This window comes from Anarhichas minor, unplaced genomic scaffold (genome assembly GCF_050575085.1).
Source record: "Anarhichas minor isolate MPS153535 unplaced genomic scaffold, ASM5057508v1 ptg000028l, whole genome shotgun sequence".
NCBI lineage: Eukaryota > Metazoa > Chordata > Actinopteri > Perciformes > Anarhichadidae > Anarhichas > Anarhichas minor.
The window spans coordinates 19,144,676-19,168,861 of NW_027466474.1; the positions used below are offsets into that span (position 1 = coordinate 19,144,676).

The 24,186-nt window shown below is 46.3% G+C and overlaps 1 protein-coding gene, 5 non-coding genes and 1 pseudogene across 6 annotated transcripts; 1 reads left to right on the forward strand and 6 right to left on the reverse strand.

The window, feature by feature from the left end:
* Window positions 1-260: 260 nt before the first annotated feature.
* On the reverse strand, window positions 261-358 carry LOC142963339 (U6 spliceosomal RNA; annotated as a pseudogene).
* A 660-nt stretch (window positions 359-1,018) lies between these two features.
* LOC142963384 (U6 spliceosomal RNA) lies at window positions 1,019-1,125 on the reverse strand. The gene has a single exon (XR_012957478.1). It is a non-coding gene; the product is annotated as a U6 spliceosomal RNA (small nuclear RNA).
* A 661-nt stretch (window positions 1,126-1,786) lies between these two features.
* LOC142963385 (U6 spliceosomal RNA) lies at window positions 1,787-1,893 on the reverse strand. Its single transcript, XR_012957479.1, has one exon. It is a non-coding gene; the product is annotated as a U6 spliceosomal RNA (small nuclear RNA).
* A 661-nt stretch (window positions 1,894-2,554) lies between these two features.
* Window positions 2,555-2,661, reverse strand: LOC142963387 (U6 spliceosomal RNA). Its single transcript, XR_012957480.1, has one exon. It is a non-coding gene; the product is annotated as a U6 spliceosomal RNA (small nuclear RNA).
* Window positions 2,662-3,322: 661 nt separating this feature from the next.
* On the reverse strand, window positions 3,323-3,429 carry LOC142963388 (U6 spliceosomal RNA). Its single transcript, XR_012957481.1, has one exon. It is a non-coding gene; the product is annotated as a U6 spliceosomal RNA (small nuclear RNA).
* A 661-nt stretch (window positions 3,430-4,090) lies between these two features.
* Window positions 4,091-4,197, reverse strand: LOC142963389 (U6 spliceosomal RNA). Its single transcript, XR_012957482.1, has one exon. It is a non-coding gene; the product is annotated as a U6 spliceosomal RNA (small nuclear RNA).
* A 14,007-nt stretch (window positions 4,198-18,204) lies between these two features.
* On the forward strand, window positions 18,205-23,570 carry LOC142962861 (protein NLRC3-like). Its single transcript, XM_076103535.1, has 5 exons — window positions 18,205-18,295; window positions 18,502-18,719; window positions 19,093-21,025; window positions 21,970-22,146; window positions 23,286-23,570. The coding sequence occupies exons 1-5, from the start codon at window positions 18,282-18,284 to the stop codon at window positions 23,566-23,568; spliced, it is 2,625 nt and encodes an 874-aa protein (XP_075959650.1). The 5' UTR covers window positions 18,205-18,281; the 3' UTR covers window positions 23,569-23,570.
* The last annotated feature ends 616 nt before the right edge of the window (window positions 23,571-24,186 follow it).

The window sequence follows — 24,186 nt, forward strand, 5'->3', positions numbered from 1 at the left end:
GTCTTCCTGAGCATGTGGGACAACTTTAAGCCCTTTATTGTGGGAACGACACCTTTAATCCCCTTGTTGTCCACCTGTTGCTGCCATCTTTATCTGATGGCAAACTTGTTCCATGTGCCTTTCCCGCATGGGGCTGTCAGGGAATCGTAGAGGGGTCTGCACCGTTTCCTCTCTTTCAGCATGCTCTCTTGACAACGTGTTACTTCCTTGTGTTACCACCGTGTTGCGGCGCACCTTGCTCGGGGCAACACGGGCTGGTCAAAATGTGGAAACGCTTCACGAATTTGCGTGTCATCCTTCTCTGCTAATCTTCTCTGTATCGATTCCAATTTATTAGATGTGCTGCCTTAGCAAGCACATTGACTCACAGGCGCCGCCGACCATTTGAACCCCCTGTTGTCGCAACCACACCTTCACAGCGGTGAGGGCCGGAGGGCCGCAATCCCTATGAACCACCACAAGAGCGAGGGGTGAGGTCTGTCCCTGGCAGATGTCAATGTGTTTGCCGGAAAATATGTTAGCCGTGAGTGCCGGCTCATTCTGTCTGACTGTTTAATCCACAAAAAGGATAAACTCAAAAGTGTCCTGACACTGAGCGGGCCGGTGCCCAAGTTGCCTTTCTGGCCGGGGGCTGGACTTTGGCCCTAAGCAGTCCCTTCCTAAAACACACCCCCAAAACGACTGGCAAACTCTGAGAATCCCTCTGTGAAATCAGCAGTGGGATAAGCAGCACTGTGTAAAGTTGGTCATGCCAAATTTGTCTTCCTGAGCATGTGGGACAACTTTAAGCCCTTTATTGTGGGAACGACACCTTTAATCCCCTTGTTGTCCACCTGTTGCTGCCATCTTTATCTGATGGCAAACTTGTTCCATGTGCCTTTCCCGCTGGGGCTGTCAGGGAATCGTAGAGGGGTCTGCACCGTTTCCTCTCTTTCAGCATGCTCTCTTGACAACGTGTTACTTCCTTGTGTTACCACCGTGTTGCGGCGCACCTTGCTCGGCGCAACACGGGCTGGTCAAAATGTGGAAACGCTTCACGAATTTGCGTGTCATCCTTTCGCAGGGGCCATGCTAATCTTCTCTGTATCGATTCCAATTTATTAGATGTGCTGCCTTAGCAAGCACATTGACTCACAGGCGCCGCCGACCATTTGAACCCCCTGTTGTCGCAACCACACCTTCACAGCGGTGAGGGCCGGAGGGCCGCAATCCCTATGAACCACCACAAGAGCGAGGGGTGAGGTCTGTCCCTGTCAGATGTCAATGTGTTTGCCGGAAAATATGTTAGCCGTGAGTGCCGGCTCATTCTGTCTGACTGTTTAATCCACAAAAAGGATAAGCTCAAAAGTGTCCTGACACTGAGCGGGCCGGTGCCCAAGTTGCCTTTCTGGCCGGGGGCTGGACTTTGGCCCTAAGCAGTCCCTTCCTAAGACACCCCCCCAAAACGACTGGCAAACTCTGAGAATCCCTCTGTGAAATCAGCAGTGGGATAAGCAGCACTGTGTAAAGTTGGTCATGCCAAATTTGTCTTCCTGAGCATGTGGGACAACTTTAAGCCCTTTATTGTGGGAACGACACCTTTAATCCCCTTGTTGTCCACCTGTTGCTGCCATCTTTATCTGATGGCAAACTTGTTCCATGTGCCTTTCCCGCATGGGGCTGTCAGGGAATCGTAGAGGGGTCTGCACCGTTTCCTCTCTTTCAGCATGCTCTCTTGACAACGTGTTACTTCCTTGTGTTACCACCGTGTTGCGGCGCACCTTGCTCGGGGCAACACGGGCTGGTCAAAATGTGGAAACGCTTCACGAATTTGCGTGTCATCCTTTCGCAGGGGCCATGCTAATCTTCTCTGTATCGATTCCAATTTATTAGATGTGCTGCCTTAGCAAGCACATTGACTCACAGGCGCCGCCGACCATTTGAACCCCCTGTTGTCGCAACCACACCTTCACAGCGGTGAGGGCCGGAGGGCCGCAATCCCTATGAACCACCACAAGAGCGAGGGGTGAGGTCTGTCCCTGTCAGATGTCAATGTGTTTGCCGGAAAATATGTTAGCCGTGAGTGCCGGCTCATTCTGTCTGACTGTTTAATCCACAAAAAGGATAAGCTCAAAAGTGTCCTGACACTGAGCGGGCCGGTGCCCAAGTTGCCTTTCTGGCCGGGGGCTGGACTTTGGCCCTAAGCAGTCCCTTCCTAAAACACACCCCCAAAACGACTGGCAAACTCTGAGAATCCCTCTGTGAAATCAGCAGTGGGATAAGCAGCACTGTGTAAAGTTGGTCATGCCAAATTTGTCTTCCTGAGCATGTGGGACAACTTTAAGCCCTTTATTGTGGGAACGACACCTTTAATCCCCTTGTTGTCCACCTGTTGCTGCCATCTTTATCTGATGGCAAACTTGTTCCATGTGCCTTTCCCGCATGGGGCTGTCAGGGAATCGTAGAGGGGTCTGCACCGTTTCCTCTCTTTCAGCATGCTCTCTTGACAACGTGTTACTTCCTTGTGTTACCACCGTGTTGCGGCGCACCTTGCTCGGGGCAACACGGGCTGGTCAAAATGTGGAAACGCTTCACGAATTTGCGTGTCATCCTTTCGCAGGGGCCATGCTAATCTTCTCTGTATCGATTCCAATTTATTAGATGTGCTGCCTTAGCAAGCACATTGACTCACAGGCGCCGCCGACCATTTGAACCCCCTGTTGTCGCAACCACACCTTCACAGCGGTGAGGGCCGGAGGGCCGCAATCCCTATGAACCACCACAAGAGCGAGGGGTGAGGTCTGTCCCTGGCAGATGTCAATGTGTTTGCCGGAAAATATGTTAGCCGTGAGTGCCGGCTCATTCTGTCTGACTGTTTAATCCACAAAAAGGATAAGCTCAAAAGTGTCCTGACACTGAGCAGGCCGGTGCCCAAGTTGCCTTTCTGGCCGGGGGCTGGACTTTGGCCCTAAGCAGTCCCTTCCTAAAACACCCCCCCAAAACGACTGGCAAACTCTGATAATCCCTCTGTGAAATCAGCAGTGGGATAAGCCGCACTGTGTAAAGTTGGTCATGCCAAATTTGTCTTCCTGAGCATGTGGGACAACTTTAAGCCCTTTATTGTGGGAACGACACCTTTAATCCCCTTGTTGTCCACCTGTTGCTGCCATCTTTATCTGATGGCAAACTTGTTCCATGTGCCTTTCCCGCATGGGGCTGTCAGGGAATCGTAGAGGGGTCTGCACCGTTTCCTCTCTTTCAGCATGCTCTCTTGACAACGTGTTACTTCCTTGTGTTACCACCGTGTTGCGGCGCACCTTGCTCGGGGCAACACGGGCTGGTCAAAATGTGGAAACGCTTCACGAATTTGCGTGTCATCCTTTCGCAGGGGCCATGCTAATCTTCTCTGTATCGATTCCAATTTATTAGATGTGCTGCCTTAGCAAGCACATTGACTCACAGGCGCCGCCGACCATTTGAACCCCCTGTTGTCGCAACCACACCTTCACAGCGGTGAGGGCCGGAGGGCCGCAATCCCTATGAACCACCACAAGAGCGAGGGGTGAGGTCTGTCCCTGGCAGATGTCAATGTGTTTGCCGGAAAATATGTTAGCCGTGAGTGCCGGCTCATTCTGTCTGACTGTTTAATCCACAAAAAGGATAAGCTCAAAAGTGTCCTGACACTGAGCGGGCCGGTGCCCAAGTTGCCTTTCTGGCCGGGGGCTGGACTTTGGCCCTAAGCAGTCCCTTCCTAAGACACACCCCCAAAACGACTGGCAAACTCTGAGAATCCCTCTGTGAAATCAGCAGTGGGATAAGCCGCACTGTGTAAAGTTGGTCATGCCAAATTTGTCTTCCTGAGCATGTGGGACAACTTTAAGCCCTTTATTGTGGGAACGACACCTTTAATCCCCTTGTTGTCCACCTGTTGCTGCCATCTTTATCTGATGGCAAACTTGTTCCATGTGCCTTTCCCGCATGGGGCTGTCAGGGAATCGTAGAGGGGTCTGCACCGTTTCCTCTCTTTCAGCATGCTCTCTTGACAACGTGTTACTTCCTTGTGTTACCACCGTGTTGCGGCGCACCTTGCTCGGGGCAACACGGGCTGGTCAAAATGTGGAAACGCTTCACGAATTTGCGTGTCATCCTTTCGCAGGGGCCATGCTAATCTTCTCTGTATCGATTCCAATTTATTAGATGTGCTGCCTTAGCAAGCACGTTGACTCACAGGCGCCGCCGACCATTTGAACCCCCTGTTGTCGCTGGTAAAGGCCTTTCAAAGAGAGCCCACACAAAATCCTCGTTGCCTCCCCCTCACTTTTGACCTGCTGTTCCACATGCACCATCACTGTTAGAGCCATATTTTTAGTTTTGATTACAAATCATAATTTCTAATTTTGCTAATATATTTGTATGACCTAAACACATTCCTTTAATTTGTGAATGAAGGTTAAATTTGCATTCTGTATAATTATTTTTCTTTAGGAACTTTTGTTATTAATCAGATGAGGATCAGCTGGTATAAGAGGAAGGGGTGGGACTGAGTCTCGAGTTGGTTATTCCTTTGTGTAGAACGGGGCATCGGAACAGTCTTTGACCTCACGTTAAACTGATTAGATTTTGCTGTTAAATTTGTCGAAAGTGAAAATAAACAATCAAGTGACGGCAAAGGAATCAGCGTCTACAAGAGTTATAATTTGGACTGTTTAATGTGCGAGTCAGAAACGGAGCCCCGTAACATCGCCCAGTATATAGGAAGAAGAATAAAGAACGGGCCACCACAATCACTATCCGTTCCAGATACATCAATCCTCATGTTGCCTTAACCTTGGAAGCCATGTTCTCCTTTGCCTTCTTTGGTTTCCTCAGATGCTCCGAGTTTACTGCTTCGACCCTCATATTCAATCCAATCTGCCATGCCTGCATATCTGACTTTTCTTATTTTTCAGAAGACGCTATGACATTCTACTTAAAGCAAACTAAAACTAACCAATCAGGCCAACCTACGCCCGTCATTTACTTCAAAATACAGTCACCACTGAGTCCATTCGAGACCCTTTCCACCTACTTGTAGTTCCGAAAATCCCAGAGCATATTGCCAATGGATCCACTTTTCATCTCAGAATCCGGCGAAGTAGCTACCAGATTCTGGTTCCACCAGCACTTCCGTCACATTCTCTCCTTGTCCGGCATTTCTCCCAATCTGTACTCCGGACACTCCTTTAGAATCGGAGCCGCTACCTCAGCCTCCCGTAATGGCGTCCCAGAACACCTCATCCAAATCATGGGCCGCTGGTCCTCGCAAGCGTACCACCGCTACATCCGCTCAGATCGGTTGCCGGACGCCCAGACGGCGGTTCCCATGCCCCCGCAGCCGGACGCCATCTCCAGAGGTAAATATTGCAAAGGTCAATAATTGGATAACTCTTATGAAACACAGAATACTGTATATGTTTGTTGAAATAATGTTGCTTTGAAGTAGTACAAAACAACTAGGTCTATAGTTAACAACAGTTAAGATGCAAAAATGTGTTATAAGGCAACTTGACGAAAACTGTGGTCACCGATGCTGATTTTGTTGAATTGTGTTTTGCAGTTCCTTTGTACAACGACAGAAAAGGACTCCACAACATCCTCATCAGCAGATAAAAATGAATATGAGGAACAATATTTCTCTCAGGAATTGCCTAAGCAACCCTGTTTTTTTCCACTCATGAAAATGACTGGAAAAAACTAAGGAAGACTCAATACAAACAGCATTTTAAAACACTGGACTGGACAGGTATAATGGCTAAAGGAATACGCAGTATCCATCCACATTGCAGCTTTGGGTTCAAGCACCACAATGTCCAAACAATTGGGTCCACTAGAAATTCACCGTTGTTTACATGTCCAGGCTTTTTGATGACTGCCCTGTCGAAGTTCAGGTCAAAGTTCTTGATAAGTCATCACTCAAGGCTTTTGTCACCTTTGGTGGAGACAGAGTATTGCATCACTGTGAACAGCTGAAAAGACGGCCTGTGCGTGCTAGTGAAAGGGATGGCATAGCAGATGCCCTTGCCACTAAACTGCCTCGATCTCTTTTTTTGGAAAAACTGGATAAGCTGGAAGACAGTGTTGTGGCATCCGGACGTGACGGCACAAAAAACGAAATGGTTAGCTTAGAAATTATGCTGGAGGAAGAGCAAGGGTCTGAGGATGCAGTAATCAAAAAAATGATATTGCACCCCAAAGCTTTGGTCTGACAAGACTGTGAAACCTGTTTTATGAGCGATGCAAGGACGACAGTCTATTTAGATGCGACCGGCAGCATTGTTCATAAAGCTAAGGGACGAACTGCACCATTCTATGTGTATGAAATGTTAGTGAGACATCCGTCGAAAGGATCCTCCCCTGTCCCTGTAGCCACATACATAACCAGTGACCACACCACATCATTGGTGTCATATTTCCTGGGGGCATTTGTGACTGACCTAACAAGACTCCACGGACGATGAGCCAATAAAGGCCAGCTATGTTGATCTGTGATGACTTTATAGTACTTCTGTAATCATATAAGTTCTGTGGATTAGGCCTTCAGGAGCTGCTCTGCAGATACTACAACATTGTGACCGGACAAGGACAGGAGGACTCTACGGGGCTACCGATTTTGTATCGCTGCTTGAGTCATGTGATGAAAAATGCAAAGGATCTATGTCGTAAACAATGAGTGATTACTGTTCATGCTAAACTTTTCTGATCTCCTAACATGTGAAATCTTAAATACTGATTTCACAAGCTTTTTCTTGCAGTGCACCCATACATTACCACCTGGCCATGCATGTGTTTGGTCTAATGACACAGGCAACAACAATCAACGAGATGGATGAAGTTCTCATCAGTGCTGCTGTGGTTTTCTCCAGTTCCCACAGTGGTAGTAATGTTGAAAAACATTTCCAAAATGTCCAGAGGTTATTGACGAAAGCGAGACATTGTGACATTGATGACAACCATTGTGGAGCAAGACTTTGTGGTATGTAACCTAATCATTCTGTGAAATGAAACTGATCTACTCTAACTCTGGATTTAGATATAGCATAAAGGAAGCCTTTGCCAGGACTCTGTTCACATGCATATTTATTGCAAAGGTTTAAAGGACAACCATCCTTAAGTGGTGAGAGGGTTTGCATTTGTTTTCAAGATGTAAGACTCAAGAAATAAAACTAAACTTTTTTTGTTGTTGCTAGAATGATGTGGCACCAACACCATTCCAACATCATTTTGAGGCTATTATTCAGAGGCAAGAGCTTGAGAAAATTGGTGATTCCAATGCGTACTTCAGCCCAACATTCATCCCAACATTGCTGAATTACTTTCTACCTCAGGCAGCTCTGTGGTCTTGCTTACTCCTGGGTTAGTCCTCTTTTATGACATGTGCTTTGATGCGTTTCTTTTTATAACTACAAAGGTGTTCAAAAGAGCCGCATGTAAACCCACACAGGTAATACAAGCCAAAAATCTGGTACTAAAATATATTTGATAAAATTGCATTGGTGCTATAAGAAGAGTTTTCTCAATCTCTTCCCGTTACAAATGTATGACTTTTACTTTGAAATATCTCTTAATTGGTACAGTAAAAATGTCAGTATGGGTGGAGTCAACGATGCCCTGAACACAAATACAAAACATCATTGTCTGGAATTATTGAGAAAATATTTTTTACAACACTTCAAGTTTTAAGAAATGACACGTTCGTCTGTACAAATGTGTGACTTTTACTTTAGAAAATCTCTTAATTTGTACAGTAAAAAAGTTTTAGTTTTAGAATTGGTGGAGTTTTATACTTAATGTTAATATAAATCATTTAATCTTGTTCCCACATATGCAATATGTATATATGCTTAGTTGACATCTTATTTTGAAAACCGGATGCTGTCTCACGGTAATCTTTCCACTAACTTTGCAAAGTCCTTCACTCGCTCCCGATCTGTGCCGTTTGAATGCATTTACCACAGTGGTGGGCCGTCAGGGCCAGCAAAGCCTTCTCTGCTGGCCTAAACAGAATCACAAAGTTATAGCTATTTTATAATTTTTCATAAATACACTACATGTATTATAATTTAGAAAAATATTTTCCCCATTATCTTATTTTGTCATTGCCACTCATTCTCACTGTCTTCCTCCGTTGCTTTGCTTCCAGCCTGCAGCGCTGCTTCCAGTGCAGCTTGTTTTAAGTAGAGCTTTTATCCAATCAGATTTCACCTCTATGCTGTCGCTAGGTAAGAAGAGAGGCCCGAGGCCTTCAGACTCACAAGTGAATGAGCCTGAGACAAGCATCAACAGTATTAACGTTATAAATTAGCTTGTTGTTCCTGAAGTCAAGGATTAGCCTTAGCCGGTGTCTAGCATTCTGCCACATCAAATGACATTGATGGTTTATTTATTTGCATTTTGTAAATTTCCCAGCTTGATATTGCCACATTGAGTTAATGGCAATAAACTGCTTACCAACGTTAAATCCAAATAAAAGTTGGAAGAGCACGCTGCCCAGGGTGCAGCATGGGTGGGTGAGCCGGGCTCTCTTCACCAGGGACCGGACTGGGAAGCCTGTGCTCAACACAGAGCTGCAGTGTGGTACTACCCTCCTGGACCCCGCAGGCTCTACTACCAGCCACCGGCCTCGTCGGATGCCTTCTTCCAGCGGCCATTCTTCCTGTGGGTACCCTACAAGATGTTGCAGTGCACCATCAGCTGCCCCATCTGTACCCACAGGATGACCGGATGTGGCCTGTACAAGACCGTTCGCAAGGTCTTGTACAGCGACGGGTGGTACTTCATGGGCACGGAGTACCTCGAGTGTCACCGCTGTGGGAAGAAGTTGGCATCTGGCAGGATGCCAACTTCAGATGCCAGGAGCATTCTGGCCCAGCTGGATGTTGAGTACAGGACGGTGTTCCCAGCAGTGCTCACTTACAGGTACTTCAAAGACTCTCACACTAACTTTAAAGGGGACTTTGAACTCTGAGGGGGGAGATGAGTGAGGAGGGAGGAGCCCGAGAGCCCTCTCAGCTCTTCACACCTCAGAAAGCTCACAACAAAATGTTTCACTCAAACAACAAGTTTTTACTCAATGCTGCTTTGTTCAAGCTCAAAGTACTTGTTTTGTATCTGCTCTGCAGGCTGTCAAGTGACAAGACGGTCCTGGCGCAGATGAGGGGACGGATGCTGGGCAACAGTGCCAACAGTCTGCGCTCCTACCTGGTGGAGCAGCACACAGCAGCCTGGATGAACAGTTGCATCCGCTTCAGGTCCACCAAAAAGAAGTTCATGATATCGGGTGCAACTGTTCCTCCTCCAGCCCTGCCTGCGATGGATCCGGTCCCCACCAGGCAATGGATCCTCTCGACCTACGCCACTGACACCTTCACCCGTCTGGAGGAGATGAGAACCAAGGTGACCTCTGTCTTTGGCTCCATCCTGAAGATGGACTCGACCAAGAAGGTAGAATGTTTAGACATTTTACATTTAGCTTTCACATGCTCTCATACGTTTGTATTTTAGAATAGATTCCCGGTTCCCCCACAGGGATCAATACAGGAATTGTGATTGTGTAGATCACCAGGAAGCTGGCGGGGCACGCTGCGGGGACGGCCCAGTGGGTGACCAACGTGGGCAACGAGCACGGGCAGGTGCTCATGTCGGTCCTCACTGTGGCCGAGGGCTACAGGCTGCAGGAGATGACCTCTGGGCTGGTCAGGCGGTACAAGCTGGCTAAGGAGGAGCCACCTCTGGTCCTCTATGTGGACAGGGACTGCTGCTCTGTCACTGGGGGTTCAGCAGCTGCAGCTCTGTTCCCGGAGTGGACCCAGCTGGTAGTCAGGCTGGACATTTGGCATTTTGTCAGGAGGCTGGCGGCGATGGTCACCGCCGAGAGCCACCCCCTCTATGCACACTTCATGCGACACCTGTCCACCTGCATCTTCGCCTGGGACCAGGAGGACATCACCCTGCTCAAGAGAGCCAAGGAGGCAGAGGGACCCGGGGCTTGGAGAAGGGTCTCCGTCAGGGAGATGGCTCGGCACGGTCACCGCCGCACGCGTGGGGCACAGGAGACCGAGCGTCTCATTGAGGAGGCCCTGGACCACTTTAAGTCGGCCAAGGACAGCATGGCCATCCTGCTGCTGGACCAGTAAGTGTGGTAAGTGTCTGAAAGGTTGAACACACAAGTTAATCTTCACTGTGTGTCTGTTGCTTCTTGCCTTACTCCTCTCTGTGACACGTTCCAGGCACCAGTGCCATGAACTTTCAGCTCTACGTGCTGGAGGGCCTGACGAGTGGAACGAGGACCGCGGGCGTGCCTCGGTGGAGGGGGGGGGGACAGCCAGCAGCAGCGCAGCTACAGCAGCCAGGACACTGCCCTAAGCCTGTACGGGACGCGGCTGGTTGACAGTTTCACCCGGATACGGGAGTACACAGGTAACTGTTGAGGGAGGGAGAGAAACTCAGAAAGCTGCCCATATTGTCTGTTTTCATATTTTAATTTGATGTTCTGTGCTGCTGCCACAGGGGAGTTGATAGGGGTCAACTACCTGTTCTCCCAGACCGGCCGGGTGCTGCAGGACGACCCCGACGTCTCAGAGGGAGAGGCGGAGGAGGACGGCGACGACGACTTGGTGGAGCAGGAGGAAGGGGCTGACAAGGGATTTCAGGAACTGCTGTTCGATACAGAGTTCCTGTCGGACCCCTAACAGCCCCGACAGCCCGAGCCGGCCGACGACCTCCAGGACACCGCCGACGAGCAGGCCTGATCATTTCACCTTTCTACATCAGCTCAGTCACCTCCGTCCTCAAAGCCACATGACGAACAAAGGACTGTTTTCATCTTTTCCTCTGTAGGAGTGCAGGGACACCGATGGCTCCCCGGGGTACCAGCATGTGCTCAACCTGGCTGATTGTCTGGTGGAGCTGCGGGTGACGGGCTGGGTTACAGTGGTGCGTGAGGTGCAGATCTTGGCCTTGTGGGAAAAACTCCCCGAGGGAGACAAGGGCCTTGTGAACTACCCCCCACGTTACAGGGCCCAGCTCACCAAAGTTTAAAAAGGCCAAGTCTGCCACCCACGCACCTACTGACGCCACTGTTGGGCTGGAGAGCTTGAAGCGGTAAGCGATATTAGGATATATTTGACAAAATTACCCCGAGTTAAGGGACATTTCTGACTTCCTGTTTCTCTGCAGCTGTGTCCACAGTCAGGGCAGCGGGCCCTCCACGAGGCCTGACGCCAGCAGGCTGGTGGAGGCCATCTGCATCCTCCTGTGCAGGATCCATCCCCAGAGCCGCTCTCTGGCAGGAGCTCGGATCAGCCGCTGGTCTCTGATGCTCAGGAGCTACTGCACCATCAGAGACAGCGTGCTGGGAAATCCCCGCCTCCGATCCAAGCTGCAGCTGGTTGAAATCAACCACAGGAAGCTCACACAGTGGTGAGTATCCAAACAAAACTAAGAGAACCTTTACAGCGCTGGTACAAAGTACTGAAAGTTTATGTTATGTCTTCAAGGTGCTTGAATTTTAATCTTAAAAACCTGTATTAACTCCAGGTTCAACCGGAGGAAGGAGATCCAGGAGGGTTACGTCCTCCAGGCCGATGTCCAGACCACCAGCGCTCCTCTGGTGGCACCAGACCCCATGCCGCCCGCCAGAGAGAGGCCACGGCGGCCTCCCATGGACCAGCCCCTACCAGGCGTCTCTGACCAGCCGGGACCCTCGCAGGCTGTAGACCTATCAGCTGCTGGTCCCACAGCTGAGGCTCAACCTGCCACCGCTGATGCCAGTGGGCACGCTCCTCCTCCTCCTCCTCCTCAATTTCCGCAATCAACGCTGTGGAAGCGGAAACAGCGGGAGAGACGGAGGCAGGAGGCAGAGAGACAGGGGCAGGACTTTAAAATGAAGGCGCCCTTCTCCTGCGTCTGCATCCTCTGTCGCAAGCCGAAGACTAAAGAGCATGGCCACAGCCGCTTCTACAGCAAAAAATTTAAAAAGCTGTTTCACTTCTGCCAAAGCTCCTCAGGTGGCAGAAGTGTGGAGGATTGGCTGCAGGAGAAGAGGAGGGAGGAGGGGGAACAGGGGTGAAGTGTCCGCCCAGGAGGGTGTAGAGGGGGGGGGGCTCATCTATAAAGACAGAGGTGGTGTGGCCTCAACCATCACTTCACTTGAAGATGGAAGACGAGAGCAGCAGCAGCAGCACCATTCTATACCTGCAGCACAGCGAGGATGAAAGGTGAACAACAACTCTTCAATTTCATTTATTTGTATTCAACTTAGCAGATGAACATTAATACTAAAATCAATAATATTTGCATCCTTCTTATCACTTGCAGGGATTTGGTTGGCGGTCAAATTGACTTTCCTCTCCGGGAGACTGAGGAAGTGGACTCCAGCCAGGGACAGACCACCGAGGGCAGGACCTGGTCCCCACCCCGGCTGGAGGACTTTAACAAGCCCTCCACCTCTAAGACTCTGAAACCGCCGTCCTCCTGTCCTCACTGTGGGGAGTCTGTTCAGACCCCTGAACACTTCCCATACAAGGGGTCTGTCTATTGTGGAGCCACAGCAGAGGATGGGCAGACTCTGGAGGAATGGCTGATGGACAGAGGGGTGGCCAGGACCACGATTTGGCGGCTGAAAAAAAAAGCGAAAAAATGGTAGCTGGTACCTTGCTGCCCCGAAAGGGACGTACCTGTTCCAAGTGCGGGGAGAGGATGGTCAGAGCCACCGGACACACGATCCTCCCCTCAGCCAGAACTCAGAACCATGCGGCAGAACAGTGGAGCAGTGGCTGACGGAGAAGGGGGGGTCACCAGCAGTGAGAGGAAGCAGAGGGAGAGGGAGACGAGGAACGCCCGGGCCAGAGCAAAGAGGGCCAGGAAGATCAAAGGCAAGAAGCCCAGAGAAAACAAGAGGGACAAAAAAAAGGACAGATAAACCACAATTAGAAATACATTATTGTGTGATGTGTGTGTATATATATTGTGATGTGTATATATAGTGTCTCTTTGGCTCCATCCTGAAGATGTTAACTAGCTAAGACAGTTAAGTCACTAACGTAAAGGAGGTAACACAACGGTGAATGAGTTGAAAGTATTGCAATATTTATATAGTTACAGTATTATGAGCTGAACATCTGGCGGCGTTAAAAAATGCTGTATTCTGTTTTTTCTCCATTCTGAAACATGTTAGTTCAGAAGTTCAGATGAACTCTGAGCTCAATGCGTCAGCTTCAGCACCGTTATGTTTTAATGTATAAGTACAGCAGAACAGATTAGTCCATCAATCAATGAGTCAACAGAATTAATCTACTTATTAGATGGTCATTTTTCATGTGAAATCCTTTGATGGTTTGCTGCTTTTACTTTGAATCATTTTAATGTATTAGTAATACTGTGTGGTATCAGTGCTTTTACTTACTACTATAGCAAGAAACGTTCATGTTGTGATGGTTCTGGCGCCCCCTGTGGACTAAAGTGGTAGTGTCTCTGAGCACCAGACTCTCTTTAGAAAACCTCTCATTCTACTGCAGCAGGGTCTGACAGTCTGCCCCTCTCAGTCCTGGTTCTGGTTCTCCCGTGCCTCCCTTCCCTCCAGAGGGTCCAGCAATACGTCCTGGGTCTCCTGCAGAGAGGAGAAGCTCTGCTCCTGGAGGAGGAGGAGGAGGAGGAGGAGGAGGAGGAGGAGGAGGAGGAGGAGGAGGAGGAGACGCTGCTGCTGCTGCCGGGAGCTGAGCTCTCGTCCTCCCTCCGGAGCTCCGAGGCTGCAGGTGAAGCCCTTATAATAAACAACTGAGGTGTTTAATCACTAAAGGAATGTTTAAAAGGAGCTTTACCACAAAGTAAAGGAAGAGCGAGGCTTTGAATTCATCCGTTTCCGACACTGAATGTGGCTCATGTCTGAAATATAGGGGAACTGCAGTGGGAGGACTGGAGTCCGTTACCTCCCATAGTGCTGCAGTCTGGATGTGAGACTAAAACACTTTGTGTGTGAAGGAGCTCGTCTTCATGGGCAGCGTTGTTCTTCGGGCCGGCCGCCCACGCAGCTCCACTGCATCCGTGACGCAACCAGAGCACCAACGACAGATAACAAGAGAAGCTGTGTGAGCTCTCACATCACATCAGCAGTATATTTAGCCGGTCAGTCCCCGGAAGAAGAAAATGCACTGCAGACAGCAGCAACAAGAAGAAACAAGCTGCTCTTTGATTCTTGTGACTGAAGAAAGAAGCAGCATAGCAGCAACGCTCTGGACTCTGTTCATACGCACTAATAACTGAATCAACGAGTGAACTCAGTGGTTATTATGGTCATGAGTGGAGAGCCAGCATCATATGTATAGAGAGGCCACATAACAAATACTGTTCTGATCCCGGTTAAAGTGTACCATACAGGTTCAGAAAGTCTCATTTTGTTGTAAAACTGTTAAAGTATAAGACTGAAAATACATTATTAGAAACCACACAACAAAGTGTCTTAAGTGATGTTTCTCTCTGAAACTAGACGTCTGTGTGTTTAGTACGAGGATGTTTCACACCAACAACATAGCTGAGTGAGAATGAGCTCCACATTTGTCTTCAAATCAAATCAAATACATAGACGTGTCACAGCAGAACACAGAACACACCTTCATTCCACAGCAGCTGACTCATGTTTGTGTTCCAGCTCCACCTGTCCACACACCTGCTCAGCTTCAGCTCCTGATTGGCTGCTAAACAATAGGAACAACTAGAAAATTCCTAAAGAAATTTTGACAGTGTGGCTTCTACTGCCCGAAGAAATCGCAATTTATACACACGCCAATGTAGTGTCATTCAGGTTCAATTGAGATAGCGCTACTCTTTTTTCTGCATTTTAGATTCATACTCTTGGATTGAATATTGTATTTGTGGGGCTTTTATTTTGAAAGGGTGGGACTGGGTGAGTGAGAGAGGGGGAGAGGAGACAGAATCATAATGTTTGACACTAAAATGAGAGGCGTCATCATAAGCATTCCAGTTAGAATTCATTCTGTGGGGCTTTTAATTTGAAATGGGGGGGGGGGGTGAGAGGGGAAAAGTCCTCTAAAAATATCTAAGACCTGAATGACTGTATGATAGAGAGAGACACAGAGAGGGAGAGAGAGACAGACAGAAAGATAGACAGAGAGGAGAGAGAGACAGAGTTAGTGAGACAGGCAGACAGACAGTTAGATGGACTGAGTGAGTGAGTGAGACAGGCAGACAGACAGTTAGATGGATTGAGTGAGTGGGGGAGAGAGACAGGCAGACAGACAGTTAGATGGACTGAGTGAGTGAGACAGGCAGACAGGAGGTCTAATGATCTTTCCTTGAATATAATGTGTGGATGTGTGTGTATGTGTGTAGAGAGAGACAGCCAGAGAGAGAGACAGAGAGAGACAGACAGACAGGAGGTCTAACGATGCCTTTGACTGAATATCTCCCTGTCATGTGTGTGTGTGTGTAGAGAGAGAGAGAGAGAGCCTGCGTGCGTGTGTGTAACTGGTTGCCATGGTGAGGACGCACCTGGTGTTAGAGGCAGACTGATTAAGGAACATCACAGTAAACAGTGATTTTGAACAAAACTCCTGCCTCCTTTTAACAAATTAGCAGGAGTCTGAGTGCCAAAATATGGATGCCGTGAGAAAGATAAGACTCTGGCAAACGCAGTAATGTGTTTTTTATGTTTGTGGTGTTAAAAACGTGAGCTCCAGAGCAATATACAAAACTGGTACGTCTGCTTTCTTTGAGAAATGAGTGGTGAGATTTAACATGGAGTCTAATGGAGCAGTTGGTTGGAGTTCATGTCGCTCTGCGGCTCTTTGAGCCAAATGTGTAAGTCCGTTGGATTCCACAGACACTTTACTGCGACCAGCACAACATTTCCAAGCTTTTGGGCCAAAATGGTGTATTAAGAGTAAAAATTGTGGGAGCTGGAGCAATTTGTTTGGAGAAATCGCAGAAGATTTTCCTGCTCCGCTCCACTCTGACAGTTATGCTCTCACTCTAGCTCTTAACGAGCCGTGCAATACACACCCATTATAAAATCTGAAACGGACCCAAAATTTTCATGAAACTTAATCTGTGACTTCATGAAAACTGTGCTAGCTATCGAAACCCCATTCAAGTCAATGGGGCAATTTTTCTCAGTTTTTGGGGATTTTTGGGAAAATCGGTGGGCAAATCTCTCCGAAAAATAGATAGCACACTATTCCCGATCAGGCCGCATGTTTCGATGTATTTTTCACGCCGCTGTTGGCAACGCTGTGTGAGGAGAAGCGCGCCAAACTTTTGGATAAAGATTATTATTATTAAGCCAGCAGGATTACAATCAGTGTGCTTTGGCACAGGCAGTTTTACTGCCTTTGTGCTACAAAGCCACACTGAATAATTGTAACACACTGGAACCTTCCACAATAACTCTGAACACAAACGCAGCGTGTTTATTCTCATTAACACGTCTCCATTGTTGTGCACACCAAAGAGCAAAGCTGCATGCTGTTGATAGCTTCAAGCTGTGATTTCTACGTGATCTTAATGGTTACAGGTGTTTCCACAGGTTTCTAATGTTTCTTTAGTTTGTAGTGATGAGTGTAATGGAGAGAACTGTGGGTAGTTATTAGTAGAAAGTGTGTTTTAGTGAGTAAAGCAGAACTGCTCAGTAGAAACATGAGGTAGTTACTTTTCAATCACCAGTTTTTGTCTCTTGACAAGTGGAAAGAAAGTGTAAAAGAAAACGTCCTGATGTGAGAATGACGTCAGTGCATTGAGAGAAAAAAGGTTTAGTTTGAATTCTTTAATTCTTAAAACATTAACGCATGGATTTTTTGCGATTAATCGCGATTGCATTGATCGCATTGTTATGGAAAAGTTCAATAATGAATTCAAAAGTAGTGTATTGTGCACTTTTATTTTAAAAGTACTGCTATATGAACAAAAGGGCAATAACATTTGGTTCACGAGATGCAGGTAGCATGTTTTATACTTAATGTGAATATAATTCATACTTTGTTGGCATCTTATTCTGAAAACCGGATGTTCGTCTGAAGAAACCGGATGTTGTCTCACGTTAATGTTTCCGCTAACTTATAAAGTCCTTCGCTCGCTCCCGATCTGTGCCGTTTAAATGCGTTTACCGTGAATTTCAGCATATAGGTGCACTAAAATGTAAGTGTCTGCTGAGTTGACCAGGAGATCTGAGTGTCTGCTGACTTTAGAGAAAAAAAGTATTAATTAATAAAGTTAATAAAGGTTAATTTAACTTTCCATATGAACTGCTTCTCGCCTGGAAAGTAGACGAGATAATGCAGAAGCAGCAGGGGCGTTTTCAGCCTTCAGAAAATAAACAGGAAGTCAAAGAAACACTCACTTCCTGTTAGATCTGTAGGCTACTTGTAGTTCACAGACCTCATTTGACCTTCATGTGTGTTTGTGATAAACTGAAGGATGAAGTGTTTCTTTATGTGTTGATGATGAATGTTTGTGATGAACTGAAGGATGAAGTGTTCCTTTATGTGTTGATGTTGAATGTTTGTGATAAACTGAAGGATGAAGTGTTCCTTTATGTGTTGATGTTGGATGTTGATGATGAATGTTTGTGATACACTGAAGGATGAAGTGTTCCTTTATGTGTTGATGATGAATGTTTGTGATGAACTGGATGAAGTGTTCCTTTATGTGTTGATGTTGATGATGAATGTTTGTGATAAACTGAAGGATGAAGTGTTCCTTTATGTGTTGATGTTGAATGTTTGTGATAAACTGAAGGATGAAGTGTTCCTTTATGTGTTGATGTTGAATGTTTGTGATAAACTGAAGGATGAAGTGTTCCTTTATGTGTTGATGATGAATGTTTGTGATAAACTGAAGGATGAAGTGTTCCTTTATGTGTTGATGAATGTTTGTGATGAACTGGATGAAGTGTTCCTTTATGTGTTGATGATGTACAGAAACAGAGAGATACATTTAAAGACATTATCTGCTCAACACCAGCGTCCATTAAACCAGTAACACTTCTTTAATGCTCCTTTTGTATTTCTTCTTATCTGTTTACAGAAATTCTCTCTCGTCAACGGAGTTTAAAAGTTTTGCCAGAAATCTCCCATAAAGTTCAGCAGCAGAAAACACGGTCTTCGGCGGCCATATCACTTTGCACCCATGGGCGACATGTGTCATAACAACCCTTCATCAGAACTTTAGTGGCAAACGGTTTGATGATGTCAGCAAATCTGGAGAGCTTTTATCAGCTTTACAACAGAGACTGCTCACAGAAGTGACCACAGACGATGCTTCCACAACGGTAATAAACCTTTATGTAGTTACACAGTAGAGGTCTGTGATTTGATTTTGTTCTATTTATTTAAGATATTGTCTCACATATTTGGGGAATGATTCATATTTTAAATATTTTAACAAATACTAAAATTGTATTCTAAAGTGACTTCAAACACCTCATGATGAATATAAAATGTGTTATAAAGAATGTGTTGGTCTCCACTGAGACAGGAAGAAGGCTCATGACCCCGAGGAGGAGCAGCCGTCCCACTGTGCTTTGTGTCGGGATGTCCTGAAGGATCCAGTCTCTACCAGCTGTGGACACTGGTTCTGCAGACAGTGCATCACCTCGTACTGGGACCAGTCTGCTTCATCGGGGGACTCCTCCTGTCCCCAGTGTGGAGAAACATCTGGACTACAGACAGCCATTGGGACCAGCACTGTTCAAAGTAAGATGTCTCTCTGCTGCATGGAGACACCAAGAAATGATTCATAGATGTGGCTTCAACCATTTTTATGTATTAGTTTTATTTATGGCCCACATGGGATTACAAGACACCACGAGTTTACATACCTGAGAGACAGGTAGGTAGTTAGATAGACAGGTAATTAGGTATGCAGGTAGGTAGACAGGCAGGCAGGTAGACAAGCAGGTAGGTAGGCTGGTAGACAGGTACGTATGTAGATAGACAGGCAGGCAGGTAGATAAACAAACAGGCAGGTAGGTAGAGAGGCCATTTAACAGACAGGCACAGATACCTGATTTTCTGTCCTTGTTTTCTCCGAGCATTTGATTGTCTCACATTTCTCCTTGTCGTTCAGGAGATAGTGGTCTAAAGGAGGTTTTAGATGAACACAAGATCAGTCTGAGGAGGAGCTGTGAACATGTGACTGAAGGAACTGATAAAACAGGAAGTGGAACCCCCCTTAACAGGATCTACACTGAGCTCTACATCACAGAGGGACAGAGTGAAGAGGTGAACACCCAACATGAGGTGAGGCAGCTTGAATCAGCTTCCAAGAAGAAGATCCTCCATGACACTCCGATCAAGCGCCACGACATCTTTAAAGCCTCACCAGACCAACAGAGACCCATCAGAGTCGTTCTGACGAACGGCGTCGCCGGCGTTGGAAAAACCTTCTCGGTGCAGAAGTTCACTCTGGACTGGGCCGAGGGTTTGGAAAACCAAGATGTCAGTCTGGTGGTTCTGCTTTCCTTCAGGGAGCTGAACTTGATCAAAGATGAGCAGTACAGTCTTCTCAAGCTGCTCCATGTTTTCCATCCAACATTACAGAAGATCACAGCAGAGGAGCTCTCTGTCTGTAAAGTTCTGTTCATCTTTGATGGTCTGGATGAAACCAGACTTTCATTGGATCTCATCAACAATGAGGTCATGTCTGATGTCACACAGAAGACATCGGTCAACGTGCTGCTGACGAACCTCATCGAGGGGAATCTGCTTCCCTCGGCTCTCGTCTGGATAACTTCCAGACCTGCAGCAGCCAATCAGATCCCTCCTTCACGTGTTGACAGGGTAACAGAAGTACGAGGCTTCACCGACCCCCAGAAGGACGATTACTTCAGGAGGAGGTTCAGTGATAAAGAGCTGTCCAGCAGAATTATCTCACACATCAAGACATCCAGGAGTCTTCACATCATGTGTCTAATCCCAGTTTTCTGCTGGATCACTGCTACAGTTCTGGACCACATGTGGACTACAGACCAGAGAGGAGAGCTGCCCAAGACCCTGACTGACATGTACTCACACTTCCTGCTGGTCCAGACAAAGAGGAAGAAGCAGAAGTACCATGAGGGACAAGAGACGAGTCCTCAGGAGCTGACGGAGGCTGACAGGGAAGTTCTTCTGAAGCTGGGGAGGCTGGCGTTTGAACATCTGGAGAAAGGAAACATCATGTTCTACCAAGAAGACCTGGAGCAGGTTGGTCTTGATGTCACGGAGGCCTTGGTGTTCTCAGGAGTTTGTACAGAGATCTTCAAAAGAGAGAGAGTGATCTTCGGGGAAACTGTCTACTGCTTTGTTCATCTGAGTGTTCAAGAGTTTCTGGCTGCAGTCTACATGTTCCACTGTTTCACAAACAGGAAGACAGAGGTACTGAAGGACTTCTTTTCATTCCTGGGTAGTGAGGAGGAGGATGATGTTGTTAATGATGGGAATTATGAGCCTGAGGGTGATGATGAAGATGACTATGACGATGACGATGACGATTACTATGACTATGACAATGACAGTCTTCATGGTGACACTGATTCATCTCTGGACGATTACCCAACCCTGGATGTCTTCCTGAGGAGAGCCATGAAGAAATCCCTCCAGAGTGAAAATGGTCACCTGGACCTGTTTGTCCGCTTCCTTCATGGCCTCTCTCTGGAGTCCAACCAGAGACTCTTAGAAGGCCTGCTGGGTCGGACGGACAACAGTCCAGAAATCATCCAGAGAGCCATCAACAACCTGAAGGAGATGAACAGTGATAAAATCTCTCCTGACAGAAGCATCAACATCTTCCACTGTCTGACGGAGATGAACGACCACTCGGTGCATCAGGAGATCCAAGAGTTCCTGAAGTCGGAGAACCGATCGGAGAAGGAACTCTCAGAGATCCACTGCTCAGCTCTGGCCTACATAATGCAGATGTCAGAGGAGGTTCTGGATGAGTTGGACCTGAAGAAGTTCAACACCTCAGATGAGGGGCGACGGAGACTCATTCCAGTTGTGAGGAACTGCAAGAAAGCTGTGTAAGTCCAGATGTGATTAACTTAATAAATCAGTTTAGATAAGTAGTTTAAATCTTCAAATATACAAACTATCACACCAATGCGTTTCACTGAAAAATAACGTTTCTTTTTACAATCAACACTTGAAAAGATGAAGGCGATTGCAAATGACAAGATAATACAAAATGTAAACAGTACTTTGGTGTTTCATTTTCACTTGTTTACTTCTTTTTTACAAAATGAACCGAAAAAATGGCACTGAGTAAGATCTTGGCGACATAATAATGAGATCAAATATGACACCATTTTTGAATCGTACCCTCTGAACCAAAAATAAATCTATTGCACTATTACTAAGCTTTTTTACAAGATATTTAGTCAGTGCTGATCTAGACCCCTTGTCCCAGATACGGTGGGAAACCAAACGCAGTTGTGTTCATAACATCATCCGGCGGTGCTCGTGAACGTATTCACTGTATCTAGCAAGCCACGTGTTGCCTGGTTTACTACAGCTGTATGAACCCAAAATAAACAGATTTTGCTGAAATTCAATTGCTATAACCAGATAACAACGATGCCAAAATAACAACATAATGATATTGATTTGTAAAAAGTCTGAATTCATGCCTTGTTAGGTCTGGCAGCGTTACGACAGGTAAAGAACTTTTTAAATGCTTGTTATCTGAATGGAGTTCAGTTTGATTCGTGCTAGGCTATGCTAACATTATAGCAGCAGCTATAGTCTGTGGATTATACACATACATTTATGCACATTTCTGTCTGCTTTGAGGTAATGTAGAGCTCTTGGTGACAACAGACAACTTTTTTCCTCCATTTCTTGTAATTAGTTGTAATATTTAAACTCAAATGCGAGAACTTGTTTTTTTATTGTCATCAAATGCATAAAGTAAATATAAAGTGTCCTCTTTCATTGTTACATCTAACAAATATTTGTGCCATGACAGACTTCGTGGCAGTCAACTTTCGGAGACTCACTGTGAAGTCATTGCCTCAGCTCTGAAGTCCAACCCGTCCCATCTGAGTGAGCTGGACCTGAGTTACAACATCAGCCTGCAGGATTCAGGAGTGGAGCTGCTGTCTGCTGCACTGGAGAGTCCACACTGTAGACTGGAGACACTGAGGTCAGTTCACTGACTGTACATGGTCTCGTTGTTTTTGCATATCTACAAATCCTTGACTGAGGTTTCCCCAAGCAGCAACCTCCAGTTCCTAAACGTGAAGCCAAAGCTTCATGTGTTAAAGCTGCATTCTCTCTAGTGTCCACCAGGGGGCGACTCCTCTGGTTGTACAGAAGTCTATGAGAAAATGACTCTACTTCTCTCTTGATTTATTACCTCAGTAAACATTGTAAACATGAGTTTATGGTCTCAATATCTAGTTTCAAGTCTTCTTCAATACAGCATGATGTTCATTTAGTAAATTATGGTCCATTCCAAACAGAGTATAAAGCAGGGGATGCTTTAGGGCGGGGCTACACAGTGATTGACAGGTCTCTACCAGAGACATATACGGCGTCTCTACGGCACTCCTCCTCAGTCCTAATACCATATACACTTCCTGTAGCGGCGTTCCGTCTGTGTTGTTCATTATTAAGCCGCAAATGAGCTGCAGACACAGTGACTTCATTTTCTTACGCGAATGACAGGAGATCTTTCAAGTCTTTTCCTTTTATCTTTATTTTATGCAGCAAAGCGTTAAACAAATATACAAGTAATATACTCTGTCACACAGTAGAAAAACTATATACTCTTGTGCCTAATGCAGCTCTTCGGTTTTGCACCGGCTACCGTCATGACGTCATTAAATCACGACCAAAAAAGGGAGCGTCAATCATTAACATAAATGCCTTTTGATATATTTTACATATCTTAGTTCCTACACAGTGAGCATAATTCAGAAATGAAATGATTAATATTCCCGAAATTCCAATTAACTAATAGATACGCTTGTGGCTCTTACATATCCTGTTCACTGGTTGCAAAAAAAACAAGATGGTGACGGCCAAATTACTGAAATCAAGGCTTCAAAATATCAGTCCACAAACCAATGGTTGACGTCACGACGACTACGTCCACTTCTTATATACAGTCTGTGGTTTTCACATTTTTGGTTCATAGATTTTCAGGATTTTTCTGAGCAGAAAGAAATGTGTCTGTTGTTCCAAATGTCTGAACAAAACCACAAGTAGAGGCAGTGAATGTCCACAGACTCACGCTGTCCATGAGCTGATTTTTATCGTCATCATTTATCCTTCATTCAGACTGGAGGGCTGCATGTTGTCAGAGGTCAGCTGCTCTTCTCTGGCCTCAGCTCTGAAGTCCAACCCGTCACCTCTGAGAGAGCTGGACCTGAGTCACAACGACCTGGAGGATTCAGGAGTGAAGCTGCTGTGTGACCTTCTGGAGAGTCCAGACTGCAGACTGGAGACTCTGAGGTCAGTCCACGCTTCAGCTCCACGGATGAATCTTTACTACATATTATTCTTCCTGTACGTTTGTGGGTGTGAATGTGGTTCTATAACAGAAATAAGACTTCAACATTAAAATGTGGCACATTTCTACACTGATAATATTCTCACACTTAAAATGAGGCTAAACACGTGTATGCAGCAGATAAATACAAAACGCTCAACCAAAATATTATTCAAACAAACGTCAAACCAAATGGTAATTATAATAAAGCCACAATTCAATTAGTTCAAAATCTGCATCCCTCACACGCTGAACTAGCTCCAAACACTTGACTTTAAAGTGTAATAAAAGTGGACTAACCCTCGGCTGCATGCGCCATAAACACAAGAACCAGGTCCACTAATCTCCCACAGAACTCTAGAAAAAACCCAAAACTTGAGAGAAAGATCAGTACATCTGTTGATGCTGTTCCTTAACTAGCTAAAGAAGATGAATCTATACTATTCCTATTTGTTTAATCAACCTTTTAACCTCATTTATGTACGAACATAACTTACACCCATGAAGTTGTTCTTTTTTGTTCATATTTGTATTTTTCCTGGACTAAATGTACGTTTTGTTCACACCTGGGCGTGGCACCGTAGCGTGAGCTTCTGCAGATGGCGTGTGAGCTCCGAGCATGAACAAAAGGTGTTTATACTTGTTGGGATCTGACCCTGGTCTCCTGGCTGGCTGAGACCCTCACATGTG